This window comes from Eurosta solidaginis, chromosome 1 (assembly GCF_040869045.1).
Source record: "Eurosta solidaginis isolate ZX-2024a chromosome 1, ASM4086904v1, whole genome shotgun sequence".
Taxonomy (NCBI): domain Eukaryota; kingdom Metazoa; phylum Arthropoda; class Insecta; order Diptera; family Tephritidae; genus Eurosta; species Eurosta solidaginis.
In genome coordinates this window covers 356060324-356075888 of record NC_090319.1, presented here as the reverse complement: position 1 = coordinate 356075888, position 15565 = coordinate 356060324, and the positions used below count along the sequence as shown (strand labels likewise).

Genomic DNA, 15565 nt, shown 5'->3' with positions numbered 1-15565 from the left:
AAGCTGTGCTCCGCGCCATAACACTCTTATTTGATGAAATCCCCATTCATATCTTTGTGAAGCTAGTCGGACCTTCCTTTGCGAGCCCATCTGCTATGCAGCTTCCTTCTTTGTCTATGTGACAGCCATCTCCTGCAGAGATCGTCCTATGCTTACTACCAGTTTGAAATTTAACGAAACGAATAACTAAATTTTATTATCGCAACCTAAAGATGAAATACATTTTCCCCACAATTTCTTCCCCAATATACTACAAAGCTTTCTGATAGCAGAAATCTATCCCTGTAACACATTGCTCTGAAATGGTTATTTGAATGGTACATTCTTTGCTTAGGTCCTTTATGGAAAACCCACTGGTCGTTATTCTATGTCTCTTCAGTCAATCAGTCGAGATTTTTGTACTCCCCGAACGAACGTGCCTTCTTATCCTGTTTGGCTAGCCTTTTGAAAATCAATGACTAAATCTTAGAGCTGCAAGGGACCTGCTCTGCTTGCTGTTGACTTTCAACGGCTCGCCAAAGGCAATTACCACACTACCACACAAAAGCCCTCTTATAAAATTTTGGATGTCATTATTGCAAAATATATAAGGAAAGGATAGGTGCCGTCTACGGTAATACTTATTGCTATCCCGATGCAAGAAGGAAGTTTTAAGTTCGAGGAGTTCGAGAATCTTCATAACTGGAATAATATCTGAAAAGATTTATGAAAAGTCTGGTGCAAATAGAAACCCTGCATCGAATCGCATTAGTTCCGAACCGGCGTGGAATTATTGCGTTATGAAATTGTACTAATTCTAATTCTAAATCTCTCCCCTCACAGTGCTTTGAACTGATACTTATAACATTGTGCTGTGCTACCAATTGACAATTTTGTTGTTGTTATATTAACGAAAAGACAAAACAAAATTTCAATCGCCCTCTCTTGTTTTGGTTGTTCTGAAATAGTCGCAGCCTTTGATGAATTTATTAAAATTCAAAAAGCTGCCGCTTTGAGTTAGTGCCTCCCTTATTCGCTGTAAGAAAGCTTTCAAGTGAAATATTTAACATGCTGTTGTTGTTGTTGTAGCCATAAGGAAACTCCCCGAAGGCTTTGAAGCGTGTTATCGATGTTGATGGTCCTTTGCCGGATGCTGATACGGTACGTTCCGGTAACAAGCACTATAAAGGTACTAGCCCGACCATCCTGGGAACGACTTGGTATGACCACATGCAATTTTCTGGGCCATTCTGCCATCCCACACCCTAGATTCATCAGCAATTCGGTGTCGCCATATCCTCGGCTGTTAATGAAACAGGATTCGCTAGGTGAGGTTGACGATTGGGTTGGAGAAGCTATATATTGCGCTGGCAATCCCTTGAGAGGGTTGCTATATTTAACATTATCACTAATAACGAGGAAACACTGCTGCTTATTTCTTGATAAAATGTCGAATATCTTAGCGATCATAATCACAGTCAGAATACACCATACCACTGAAGTATTTCAGGGAAAATTTCTGTAGAACATCTTTTAATAAAATAAAGTAAAGATAAAATGTGCGGGTTTTCTACTGATTGGGACATGGAATAAAAGGCCAACGGGTTCGCAGACTAGGTCATGTCATGCGACTAAATGAGAAGGTTGCGGAATAAAAGTCATCCTTATGATCCGTAGGCACGCTTTATTACAAATTGCGAAAACCGCCAATTAAAAATGTGCCCAACATTTGCTCTGCGGCTCCTTCTTTTAAAATGGCTGCATTATGATATGTTGGATATTTCGAGTTATTAAGCTTTATGCTAATTGTTTTTTTTTTTTTTTTTTTGTTCACTGATATCAAATATTAAAGAAACTACTCCCAGAAGGATTAAAGCAGCTTTGATAAAGTTTTCTGCCGAGTATTAATCTGATCAATTCAAATGATGTGATGTGGTAGCGTACTCCGCCTAGCAAAACGCCTTGGGTTTAATTCCCGGGCAAAGCAACATCGAAAATTTAAAATAAAAAAAGCACACCGAATGTATTTCTCCCATTAAAAGCTTCCCAATGTAAGCTCATTCGCCTCACAGATGCTGTTCGGAGTGGGCATCAAAAAAGTATGACGTCTTCCATGAATTTAGAGGAAAACTTTAAGAGGAACACCCCACAGGAAAAAAGAAGCTAGAGACGAGTTAGCTATACTTTGGTGTCACCCAAGTCATATAAGCTACTGTGCAATATCATTTGATGGCCGCAATGAAGATAGAGTTGGTTACATCTGCCTTACATGACAATCGAAAAGTTGTAAGCGTTACTACTGGTTACTTCTTTGGCAAAGTTGCATGATTCGGCAACAACTTTGATAGCCCACTTTGTCCAGTTGATTAAAAGGAACTCTTGTGGGTGATCCAGCTAACTATTCAAATACTGGCGAGCTTTGTTTTAGCAATTCCTATTTATTTTCTGAAGGGACTTGGAAGAGAAGCTCGGCCTAATTTTCCTCGGAGATGAAACGTGCTAGGTAGCTCGGGTGCCATCACCTTCAGATAGAAAATAGTCTTACGAACGATTTCATATACCTTTGGAGAGTATCGCTCCTTGCATTTATTTATTTATGTCCAGTCCTCTGCTCTCTAAATCCTTCCTCATCAGAGCCATGTCTGTTAATTGTAGCTACATATAAATCACTTCAGTATTAAGGTTCATCTAGCATGGGTGAGGCTCTAACCACTTGACTAGCAGATGGTGGTCTTGAAATATATTAGATTTTATCATTGTAGTTGAAAATGTAAGCACATTTTTATTTTTACGCACGATGGTGCATTCTTATACATAGATTGTGCAAACATTCTGCCGCAGATAAAACAAAACCACACGCCAACAGTGACCTGCTCATTTAGTACCTCTTAAATTGCTTCCATTTTCACATATTTTCTGATTTTTAATCATAGCACTCTATCACTTTTTTCAGATGATTTTACAAAATCTAACGACACATACAGAATATGAAGTCAAAGTTGCAGCTGCCACCCTAAGCATAATAAATCCAAAAAAGATAGTGCTGGGAAAATTCTCGGAAACTAGAAAGGTAAGTTTTCAAAACAAAAATAAAAAGTAGAAAACGAAAATAATAGCAAATGATGAAAATACTTTGCATTCCGATAAATAACAAAGTTGGCAGTTCATCGTTTATTGTAGTAGATATATGTGTTAGTATTTACTTATTAGATCACTATCGAAAGTTCCATATCGCTTTCGGTTTCATAAATATTCGGTAATATTTGCATATTCATATAAGTTACGTTCCAATGATGCGTGAACCAGATACGCATAGAAATTTAACATTCAAATGCAACAACAACGTTGTGATCCTGATATCTATCTTGTTCAATTTCTGATACATATATCAGTTCTGTTTGTTTCGTATTCTTTAGTAGATTTTTTGACAGCTAACCACTTTTGAGTTAGTAGCACGCATGGCTCAACTAAATGGTTGACTCATCTCTACAGCAACAACATACCTTTATTCAGATTGTCAAAATCAGCGTGTTAGACGAATTCAATAGAATGAAAACATAAAACTTAGCAGCTTTTGTGTGTAGTAAGAAAATGTTGTTAATTTGTTGGTTTCATTTTGAGTTTGCCATCTCCTTCTGACAATCCCTACTCCAGTGAAATGAAAAAAATAAAATCAGCTGGTGAGATTAGCCAGCTATATAGTTGAGCCATGGTAACACTGAAAACAATGTGTGTACATACGTGTATACATAAAAGATTTCGCCATATTTAAAAGCATAAACACTGAAAGGGTAAACAATGCGAAGAAAATGTAAGGAAAATAAATAGTTTGTTTACGTGCGAAACTATTTAAATGTAAATATTCTATCAATATCTTCAATTTTTGGGTACAATTCTTATTTTCAACAATTTCCAGATCTTTCCAATGAGAATTGATCGTGAGCCAGACTAGATAAATAAATGGAACGCTCCTACAATGGTTGTATCGTGCTAACTGGGATCAATCGAAATTAAGCTCGAATATGTACATAAACGCATTTGTTGAGTTGCTTCGCTCTGACAGCGCCATAAACGGTCTTACTGAGCTGCCATAATCTGAGTTAATCGGGTACTAACATTGAACCTACATGGCGTCAATAACTTTTGACTGACTGAGTTTTAAATGGTCGACTTCGCAAAAAAGGTCAAAGTTTTCATGAAAGCTTTTTTAGGTTTGATTTTATATTATCTTGAACGCTTAAGCCCAATTTTTTATAGTATGTAGTAGAAAATTGTAGCTATGTTTTGGAATTTACCTGTATTTTAAATGCAAAATACTTAAAAAGCTTTAAAAATTGTAAAGTACTTAGGTGTTAGTACTGAAAGTTCGAATAAGAACCGTCCTCTGGGCTACACACTGCAAAACGTTCGGCGAAAGAATAAAACATTCGTACCGCCATAAGTCCGTACCTAAATACATATATTTTGATACTTGAAAAATAGCACTGTCAAACATTTTTAGGACATGCACAAACAAATGCACTTACATACTTACTACTATTACTCACACAACAATTTTCACTGGATATTTGTTAGTGCTGATGATACCCAGATAGTCGGATAACGCAACCGAGTTTTTTTTTTTACTCTACTCAGGTTCATAAGGATATAATTAGTGGCTCATATCGATATAATTGTATTCCTATCTTGTGTTTCGCTGTTTTTCGATTATTTACTGACATAATTGGCGCTTAACCGCTTAAAAGGTTATGACTATCCAACAAGGCGCGCAAGTCGCTTCTTCGCTCTGCCAACTGGCGCCAATTGGTCACACCAAGAGAGTTTAAATTGTTTTCCAGCTGATCCTTCAAGCCTCTGCTTCCATAGGCGTGTCCCAATAAATATAAATTCTTAGCCGGAGCGTCATCTTTCATTCGTATAACATGGCCAAGCCAGAGCAGGTTTAGCTCTAGCTTTCTTCCGACTTTCGTTGTTATTGTTGTTGCTGTTGTAGAGATAAGACACCCGTCGAAGGTTTTGGGGAGTATTATCAATGTCGATGGTATTTTGCGGATATAGATCCGGTACGTTCCTGTTAAAAGCATCATTAAGGTATAATATCGTCCATCTTGGAAGGATTTTATATGATCACATTGAAGCTTCTGGGCCATACCAACCCCACCATCTACTTCCATGAGGAAGGTGGGGTCGCGAGAACCTCGGCTGCTAAAGAAACAGGAATTTCTACGGGTGGGTGAGGTTGACAATGCTACAGCTGCAAGGCAGATGATCTTTCACTGAGAGATTTTCATGGCAGAATGCACTCAGGGTGAATTAATGCCGATACGGCACCACGCCTAGAAAAACTTTATTGAAATTGAAAGCGCACGTATCTGAATTTTTATTGTTTCTGTTACTCAGGACCTTCGGTGTGGAAGACGGAACATGATGCCACCATATTTTATACGACCGACCTCAGCTAGTGCTGTCACTAGGTTCTGTCTAGTGTATTTAAGTTGCCCCGACCAAAAAAGTCAAGCTAAGTATTCGCCATTTTGTTGGTGCAGTCTGCAAATGGGCCAAGCTATTGACATCTACAAAGCTGTTGAAAAAATGTTTCTGGGCCGCTCGCAATCACGCATGTTTAGCCAAGGCCTTGATAACTATTTAAGGACTACCTTCTTTGAATATACCAAAAAAGAAAACAAATCTCCCGTAAACCAAAAGACTTGAAAAGAAAGTGATGCTTTGGCATCGCAAAACAAAATCCGTTTACCAATAATCCGCCTAAACCACATGTTTTACCTAGTCAGCTTACATAGTTATGTGGCTAGCATCTGGAATGAAGTTAGAAGACTACATGTTGCACCTACACGGAACTTTGTATCTCAGCAACAGCTCGGAAAAATTGGAACCACCTTATAGATGTAGTTTTAAATCCAGGAAGCATATAGTAAAATCTAGAAAAGTAATAATTGGGTTCGCTTCTGCCAGGGAAAATCTGTAATAATCTAGAAAAAACTAAATAGGATTTTATATCCAGGCAGAGTGAGCAATAACCTTCGAAAAACTGAACAGTCCGCTTCCAGCAAATGCACAAAATTTCCTATTCGAACAAAACATAGAATATGCAGGATAGGCTCTTTAAAGAATATACGGGGCATTGCTCGTTACTAGGCAAATAAAAGTTTTCCATACTGGAGTTTTCACTGTGTATGTAAAAGTAAAGTTAAATTACGATTACTTTGCCCAGTACCCGAATAGCCCATTACCCAGCTCAAATCATCATCACAAATGCTTAGGATACACCCAGTGTGGCGAAAATAAAATTTTTTATCAGAATCTCTGTTAGCGTTGTGTGAACATCTATACAAAAGTTGCCAAAGTTCTTGGATTACACAAACAAACGGTAAATATACTTAATACCAACAAAAAAGAAGATGTAAGAAAAATTGCATATAAACTTAGTAAAAATATGGATAAAATGTCACGTCAACTACTAAACATCGGTTGACTCCATTCGCTTCAATTTTTTGTTTTTTTCTTTTTGTTTTTGTGAAAAGGATATCTCTGCTTAGATAAATATATGAGTTGAAATAGGAGTTGATGTAAAGAAACTAGAATTTTATATTAAGCACAAAAAAAAAAAAAACTTTTTTCAGCCAATAACACGAGTCAACATATTTGGGGCATTTGATATTCTTAAATCTTTGATAAACATTTCACTTTTCTTGTATGTAAACTTGACAAGGAATGAGTTTATACAGCTTGGTAGGTATATATAAGAAATTTGTTGTTAAACTTTAAGCATATGGACTCCACTCAAAACCGTCAGGATTGGAAAGAAAGAACTAACAACTACTTCAACAACTTCAAAGCTATGAGGGGCGTTGCGCTTCTTTGTACCATATTGGCAGATAGATATGTAAAGTCCTTATTTTTTCATTCAGATGAAATTACTTAGTCAGCGCACCAGCTTGACTATGATCGTCTCAGATTAAAACTCGTTTATTTCATTATTATATATTCTTCTTTGGCGTTTCGTTATAGATGTTCCCTATAAATTTTCTGAAGAAAACTCAAGATAGGTATGAATGAAGACTTAGAGAGCGTAATTCTTTTTCGTCGAATTAACGCGCTCTCACATCGCCACATCTTATTTTACATATTAAAACTCGCCCTTTAACAGTTGAACTTACCTATCAATCTAATACGTAGATGACTGCTCAATGGAGGCAATGGGCCCATTCAAACAACTATCCAATAGCTTCCTGATATCGTTTCGTCATCATACGCCACTCATGGCATGGCCATAGAATGTGGGCTTTACATTTAGTGGCATGTCTTGTATAATGCAACGAGATATTATATAAAAACATTCACTCATTTACGGGAGGACAGTAAACCCGAGTGTTTTTGTTATTTATTTACTTCGATGAACTATGAATTTAGCATACTATTACACTTGATTGTGGCTGTTATGATCAAAAAAAATTTCTCCCTACGTAGGGACTTGAGAAAGATTCTCTTAAAAATATTTATAAAGCTATCCCGAAAAAGTAAGGATGTGACCCCGATGTATTCGCAAATGATAATGCAAATAGTTCCGAAAGTGAATCTTTTTTAGAAATGATCCATAGATGACGCGAAATTATTGATCAAAACCGAATTAGTCCGAAGTTGCTACTATTTGGAAAAATATGTTCCCATTTAGAGAGGAGGCGAGCAGCGCCGACGCTGTTCAATTTTTCATAATAACTAAGAACTTTATCCAAATATGTGGCCAACAAACAAGAAATCATTAATCTAAAACAAATAAGTGTTTTAAAGAAAACTATTACCAAGGAGCAGAAGAAAAAGGGGTTCGACAGTGTTGACTTTTTCACAATTGTTTGGACCTCGATATAAGTGAACTAAATGGCACATATTATTGGTCTAAATATATAGCTCCAAAATTATTTTCGTAAAAGGAAATTGCTCCCAGGACGGAGGGCGTGGCCCTGGTCACGGCTGTATTGCTTTTAAAAAGGCTGATGAGGTCCCATGCCCCTTCGAAAGTAAGTTTTGATGTTTAGATAGATGTTTATGAAGTGCTGAAATAGCTCCAAAATTATGCAAAAAAATCCCAAAAAATAGTCCTTAAATCATTTTGAAAAAATCCAATCACTCTTGCATAATTGCTTTGATTTCGATCCAATTGGCCTAGATACCAAACAATTTTTCCAACATTTAGTCAAAGAATCTCCGTATTAAAGCAGTATAAAAAAGTTTTTAAAATTTCTCAGAACCGAACTCATACGAACTTCATATACTCAATATCGTTTATTTTAGCGATATCCTTTGAAATGTAACAATATATATTTAAAAAGTAACTAATCGCAGGGGGTTTAGGATTAATTTTCATTAAAAAAAAATTAACTTGTTGATCTTTCTAGACTATTATTATCTGTGCTCGTAATATCACATGGCTGATGAAAATGTGACGGGGTATAGAGTCCACCTTTAAAAAACACACCGGTACTCGTCAAGTTCGGTTAGTAAACATACGGGCGTACGTCTAGAAAAATAATGTTTTTAGTTAACTAGACGATACCCAGGGCTTGAAGTTAAACTACAACAGATATAACTTTACCAGAAAAAAATACTTTCAGCCTTTTTTAAAAGAGCTGCGTTGCCTTCTTATCGGTAACAACAGATACCGACAAGTTATTGCTACAGGGATTCAAGGGGTTGATAAACTCAATTCATACCTTCCCCTTCGGAGAGTGTCCTTATCACTACACCAGCAACAACAACAATTTATTGTTTTGTAATCCGCTTATCATCGATAGCGAATATCTTTCGTCTTGTTATCGGCTTGTTAGTTATCGACAGGCTACAGATGTGTCATCGATTCGCTGAGATCACTGCAACAAGGAATTGATACGTTTTCGATACCAAATCTATAACTTTTTGATATTAAATCGACAGCTTTTCGGTAAGAAATAACTAACCTGCCTATAACAAAACAGTAAAGGCTTGGTTTCCGATGCGATATAAAACTGTCGTTACATATCGGTAGTGTAAAATAGCGACGGACCAGTAAATAGTGCGGCCGGCATGACGGTACAAACTCGCTAATCAACGTTTTTTCCAACCGCTTTTTAGCCAGCATTTTGACAGGATGTTCAGTATGGCGACGAACACAGCGGGTGACAGAAGGAGATACAGGATGAGGTCACGGTAATCACTTTAAAAATTACGTGATCCATTCTGTTTGTAATTTTGAAATCTGTGCAGAAGATATCACACTTGTCTTATCCACAATTTTATATAGAAGCTACAAACAAAAAATGTAAAAATGCAAAATTAAATTTTGCGGATCGTCTGCCATAATTGTTCGTAGTTTCCAGCAAAGCGGTGTCGCTAAAAACGGTGAGTATATCAACCACTCTTTAGCGGTCGTAATATAGCGAAAAATCGATAAATTTTCGATTAAAATTCTATAACTTTTTCCTAACATACCGTTATTTTTTCAAATACATTCGATAATTTTTCAATAAATGGATAGCTTTTCGCTAAATTTTCGGTAATATTTGGATAATTTTTTGATAAAAAATTATATTTATTTTTGATAACACATCGATATTTTTTCGACAATAAATCGATAACAAACCGATAACTTGTCAACTCATTGATTACCTTTGTTACCGATAGCAAATGTTTAAATTTAAATCACTGCCGAGGGGCAACCCCGCATATAAAAACTTTTTTCTAATAAAAAAAGTTGTTTCTTAAATTTTGATGTTGCCCGGGGCCTAAACCCGTAGGTGGAGCACGCCACCACCACACTACGGCTGTCACCATGTCTAAAATGCATTACTGTAGATAGCAACACTTTCATGTTGACGCAGGTGAGTGACATCAAATAGAACCATTTCAAGGATGACATGTTATGTTCAAAAATAATAAGCTAAAAGAAGTTGCTTACAGAAAATTGTTTATGTCAACAATGTCAATAGTTACTCGATCATTCTGCTGTGAAATATATTAATATTTAAAAATATTTTCTGACGAGCACTAAAAGAATTGCATTTTAACCTGTGAAGAAGATGAAATAATTCTACGCACGCATACAAACTTACGAGCTAACATACATACATTTGTATATGTATGTATAAATGTATATAAAATTAGTAAAAGCGTATGTATTTAAAGTTTAGTGTGATAAAGTTGCAGATAATGTACGTACGTATACGACATACATACGTACGTTTTGATCGATGTTTTATGCTCACTCACCATTTTTTTCTACTTCTTGGTTTTTCACGAAATAGTTTATTTTTTCTTGTACAACACATCGCATCATTGCCACTGACATATAACAAGCAATATATTTTCAAGAGCAAATTTTTCATTTTTTTATTTCAACCCACCCAGTGCGGTGAGGAAACTATTTGTTTTTACTACTCCAACACACAAATGCACTCATTTAAATATATTCACAAAAGAAGACACATACATACATACATATGTACCTCTCCTTGATCCAGAGTTAAGTCCTATTAGCATCACTACTACATGAATTTTCCGCTTTATCGCTAGGAAAGCTGAGAGCATTTTTATAGTAATTTTATTTTATTCTTCAACTAAAAGTTCATCATAATCTTTCAGCATACCTGACACAACAGTCTGCTTTTAAAAATGTTTACAAATTTATATTATTTTGTTGCTGCTGTTGTTGGCTACCGTTAATATTGCCATAAAGTATAAGCTATGTGCTGATTATTTTTGTTGTGGTTACAATTTAAGTAGATCCCTTCCATTGTTTTTATCATTTTGCTTGGTTTTTTTTATTGCTTCTCTATCCCAACCCGTTTATTTTGGGTAAAGCACAGGTGGAGCCGTATACTCTGATTCTTGCTACTTATTTATTTAAATAGCTACAAAAACATAGAGCGGAAAGTGAGCTGATCGCTTGTGCATGAGGTTTTTGGTTCAAATATAAAGTCGTGTAATTGATTAGGGCTTCAGAATATACAAAGTTGAGGTTCTACCAAAACAGACAACAACTCTTTTTTGCTTTTATCAACTGAGTATAGAACCAAGTTCATACTTGCCCGTATACATAAATAAATAAAATAATTATAAGAATTACACACAAGCATATCTGTATCATCTGAAAAGACGGGTACCAATCAGTATAAGGAACTTTTTTTTTTTATAATAATTGTACGTTGTGGCAGTGCTCAAGTGGCCCAATGATACCAGCCAAATCCTGTTTATAATTTTTTTTATTTATAAATTGTATTACTTATATATTTTTTTTTTTTTTTTTTTGAAGTAATAATAATACTAAAAGCTAGAAAAAAATTAGGTAGGTCCTAGGTACTAGTCATCACACTCCTTATCAGTCTAGGGCGTTGATCAGACAATTAAATAAAAGCGTTGGGCCCGTGAAATGTCTAAAAATGTGAGGCGTAGGATAACCATATTGAGGTTCAGTTGGTCTTATATATGACTATCAGTAGGACCTACCTAATTATTTTATAGCTTTTAGTATTATTATTACTTCATGTAAGTATTGTTTTCAATAAAACCGTTTAACTTAAACATTTTTTTTTTTTAATTATTTTATTTTCAAGTTTTTAGTCTTTATTTAATTGCCTATTATTTCTCATTCTATTTAGTTCATTTAGTGACTCATTATTACAAGGACTCTTTCTGACAATCTGTTACAATCTAAGTCCTCAATACATAATCCTTCCAAAGACTTTACTCGACTCTGCGCCACGTATGCTTGTCCCTCCTCCAACTCCAAAATATTTTGAAGTCACTTCTACCGGACTGTATGTAATATTTGTTCCAAATATGAGCCAAATCGGACATCATAGGTCGCTTTCTATTCATGTGTGTATTATGTGTTCCAAATATGAGCCAAATCGGCCCAAAAATATGATTTTTGTGAATATCTCGATCCTTGCGCCACCTAGCGGAGTTTTTTTTCATAGATCGCTTTCTATTCTTGTATGTATTATGTGTTCCAATTATGAGCCAAATCGGACCACAAATACGATTTTTGGGAATATCTCGATCCTTGCGACACCTAGCGACGGTTTTTTTCTTAATATTGCATTGTCATCGTGTTTTGAACTATATTCCAAGTTTTAAGCTTGTAGCTAATCGTGAAGTTACATAAATTTCAATTACAAAAAAGTGCATTCCAACCAGCCTGTCAAGTCAGCCTAAATAAAATCGTTTAATAATAAAAAAAAACATATACATCATTAACGTTTAAGGGAGATAAGAACAGTCTTTTTTATAGAAAAAGGGAGTCCGACACATCAAGTTGAGTGAGAGTTATAATCTTGGCACAAACACCGGAAAGGTTCGTTAAGTTCGAAATTTGTTCTACATTGTTTCAAAATAAGAGGTTTGTAGTGTCTCGTAGTTCGACAGGGAACACTAAAGCTCACTTCGTTCAGAAGAAATGGGCTTGAAGTGGATCCATTCAGTAGTTTTGTCATATATATTACGCCAAGTATTTCCCTTCGACTTGCAGAAGTTGGAAAGTTGATAATTTTAATCGAAGAAGTGGAAGATTAAATAAAGAGTCCCATTGAAAATTCCTTAATCAAATAGTAAAAACAGTTTTTGTATTGATTCAAGCCTGTCAATATGGACTTGAAAACCCGGATTCCAGACTATTGAGTCATACTCGTAACGTAGGGGTCGCTAAACTCTTTTGACCACCTATTCACAAATACTAGAATACCTTTAACTTTTTTGACAGTGGCACTGATATGAGATTTGTTCTTAAGTTTGCATTTCAGTGTAATTCCCAAGTCCACAAAAAAATTAACACTTTCAAGGTTTTCGTTGTTAATTGTGTAAGAAGCTGGTTGTAAATTCTTTTCTTTTTATTATTTGGTATAAAACGTGAAGCTAATACCAGGGTCGCTATTTATATTTTGAGCCTAATAATGAAGAGACAGGAATTTATTATCGAAAATGGCTTTATTGTTTTTCGAAGTATTATACATGATAATTAATACACTTTTGCATGCGTCCAAACCAATTTTCGTAGCGCTTGTTCCACTCCGATTGAGGTATTGAGGATTGAGCTTTTGTCAAATTATACGGGATCCAACGCGAACAAATTTTTTGACAGCTAAATTTTCATCCAATATCTTATTGATGCTCGTCATACTAATTCCCAGGGATGCCTCAATCTCACGATGAGTCGTATGATGATCTTGCATTATAAGTTCGCGCACAGCGTCAATGTTTTGTTGCACAACAACTGATTTTGGACGACCTTCACGACTTTTGTCCTTGAGCGAACGGCGGCCACTATGGAATTCGTTATACCAGTGTTTCACAGTGACAAAGGATGGGCTTCATCACCAAAAGTGGAATTAAGTTGTTCAAAGCATTCCTATCTTGATAATCCACGTCGAAAGTCGTAAAAAATCATCGCACGAAAATTTTCACGAGTTAATTCCATTTTTTCGCTGAGATACCATTTTTAAGTTACTGTAAACAACACAAGTTGTGGTCGTATGTCAAAATTTTCTGCAGAAGGGTATGCTTAAAAACGTCAAACTTTCAATTGAAAACGTCAGATGGCGCCGGCAAACAATTAGTGTTGCCAAGGCTCAAAATGTAAATAGTAATCCTCGTATAAGCGCATGAAAAAATAAATATTTCTCACGATATACTCAAGAGGAGATTTAGGTCGAGCCTCTATTCCAATGTTAGTCGAGCGTTTTTATTTTTTCCACAGATTAGCGGAACGGGACCTACCTTTCATGCCGACTTGGAGTGGCATCTGCGCTGCAGAAAATTTTAACTGGGAATATTTTCTAATAACTGTGACAATACAGCAGAAGGATAATCGCCTAGGTGATGCACTGGTCAAGATAATTAGAAAACTCATACGAGATAAGGAGTCTTGGGATAACTTCACAATAAGCAAGAAGCAATATTAAGCATAAACAAGTAAGGACGGGACTGTCTTCTGCTGTGCCGAAGACTTCATACCTTTCATGAATGGGGCTGACAAGAATCTTATCCCGTTCGTAATCTCCAAATAATAGGATGTATAAGATAGGAAATATATAGTGAACAGATGTACATACCAAACGATTTTTAAGATAAATATAAAATAAAAAATGGCAAAAACCCCCTTATCTGAACGATCGGTTGTATGGGATATATATTATATATAGCTCCGATCTAGCTGATTTTTTCAGGATATCTTCTACGATATATTAGAATATATATCACCGGGTTTCACGTTTATACTTTCTAAATTGCGGCAGAAATGACCAAAATCGTCTTATCTGAACGATCGGTTGTATGGGAGATATATGTTATAGTGTCCGATCCTACCGGATCCGACAAATGTCTAATATAATACAAAAATGCATCGTTGTGCCAAATTTCATTGAGATGTCTCAAAATTTGAGGGACTAGTTGCGTTCAAACAGACGGACATGGCTATATCAACTCAGTTCGTCTCCTTGATCAATTCGGTATACTTAATGGTGAGTCTATCTTCTATATTTCTCAACGTTACAAACATCGGACCAAAGTTAATACACCATTTCATGTTCATGAAAGGTATAAAAAGTTTAGATGGAGAAAGCCCCGAGATATTCAAAGATTTTTAGAAATTTCAAAAAAATCATGTTGAATCTTTCGATTATTTTGAAGTTACTCCTCATTTAGCTAGAAATATGAGACCCTACACTTAAATCAGGCTACCGGAACAATACATTAAAATCATCATCATTAATTTTCGCTTAACCACCTAAGCGATTTTAGCCATTTTGTAACAAGTCACGCCAGCTTTACCTGTTTCGCGATACGCCAACTGGGAGCACACAGCGAAGTCAAATCTTCCACCACCGGTCTCCCCCAACTCGGTGGAGTTTTTCACCTTCCCCTGTTTCTAAACTACGGTGGCGACTGAGATACTTTCTTGACCGGTGCGTATTCATCCATTCGCATAACACTACCTAGTTAGCGAAGCATTTGGGTCTTTATTCGGTACACTATCGTCATATCTGCATCAAGCTCATACAGCTCATCGCTATACCTCCTTCTTTACTCGCCGTTGGCATCACGGACAGGACCATAAATTTCCGTAAAGATTTTTTCTCGAACACTCCCAGAGCAGTCTCATTTTCGTTCAACATGTTTCATGATTCCGAACCATACATCATTTCAGATATTTTGAGCGAAATGTAAAGCGTGAGCTTCGTTCATCGAGAGCAGACTTTCCTTTTCAATTGTCTATTCAGTCCAATGTAGACCTTGTCGGCAAAAGTTATTTTCCGTTGGATTCCCACGCCGACGTTGTTTTGCTGGTAATACTGGTTCCCAAATAAATCAAATCAATCTCAGTCTATAGTTTATATCCGCCAACATTGACGTGAATAGGAAGGCGCAAATGAGATGATTCTTACTTGGATGACAGCAAGTACTTCGTCTTGTCCTCTTCATCTACTGTAATGCAACAAAGAGGAAAAAAAACATTACTTGTAAGCTTGGGATCAGTAACTTTCCGAAAGTTTTGATGGGTTTCACATGGTATAAAGGAAAATCGTGCGGGCCGTATGGA

At 36.1% G+C, this 15565-nt stretch overlaps 1 protein-coding gene across 8 annotated transcripts in view; it reads left to right on the top strand.

The window, feature by feature from the left end:
• Ptp99A (Protein tyrosine phosphatase 99A) overlaps positions 1 to 15565 on the top strand; it is a 272777-nt gene that overhangs the window by 153725 nt on the left and 103487 nt on the right. For all 8 annotated transcript variants that reach the window (XM_067762743.1, XM_067762742.1, XM_067762737.1 and 5 more), the window contains exon 5: positions 2933 to 3049. In XM_067762743.1, the coding sequence (XP_067618844.1) occupies positions 2933 to 3049 (117 nt within the window). The remainder of the gene's footprint in view (positions 1 to 2932; positions 3050 to 15565) is intronic.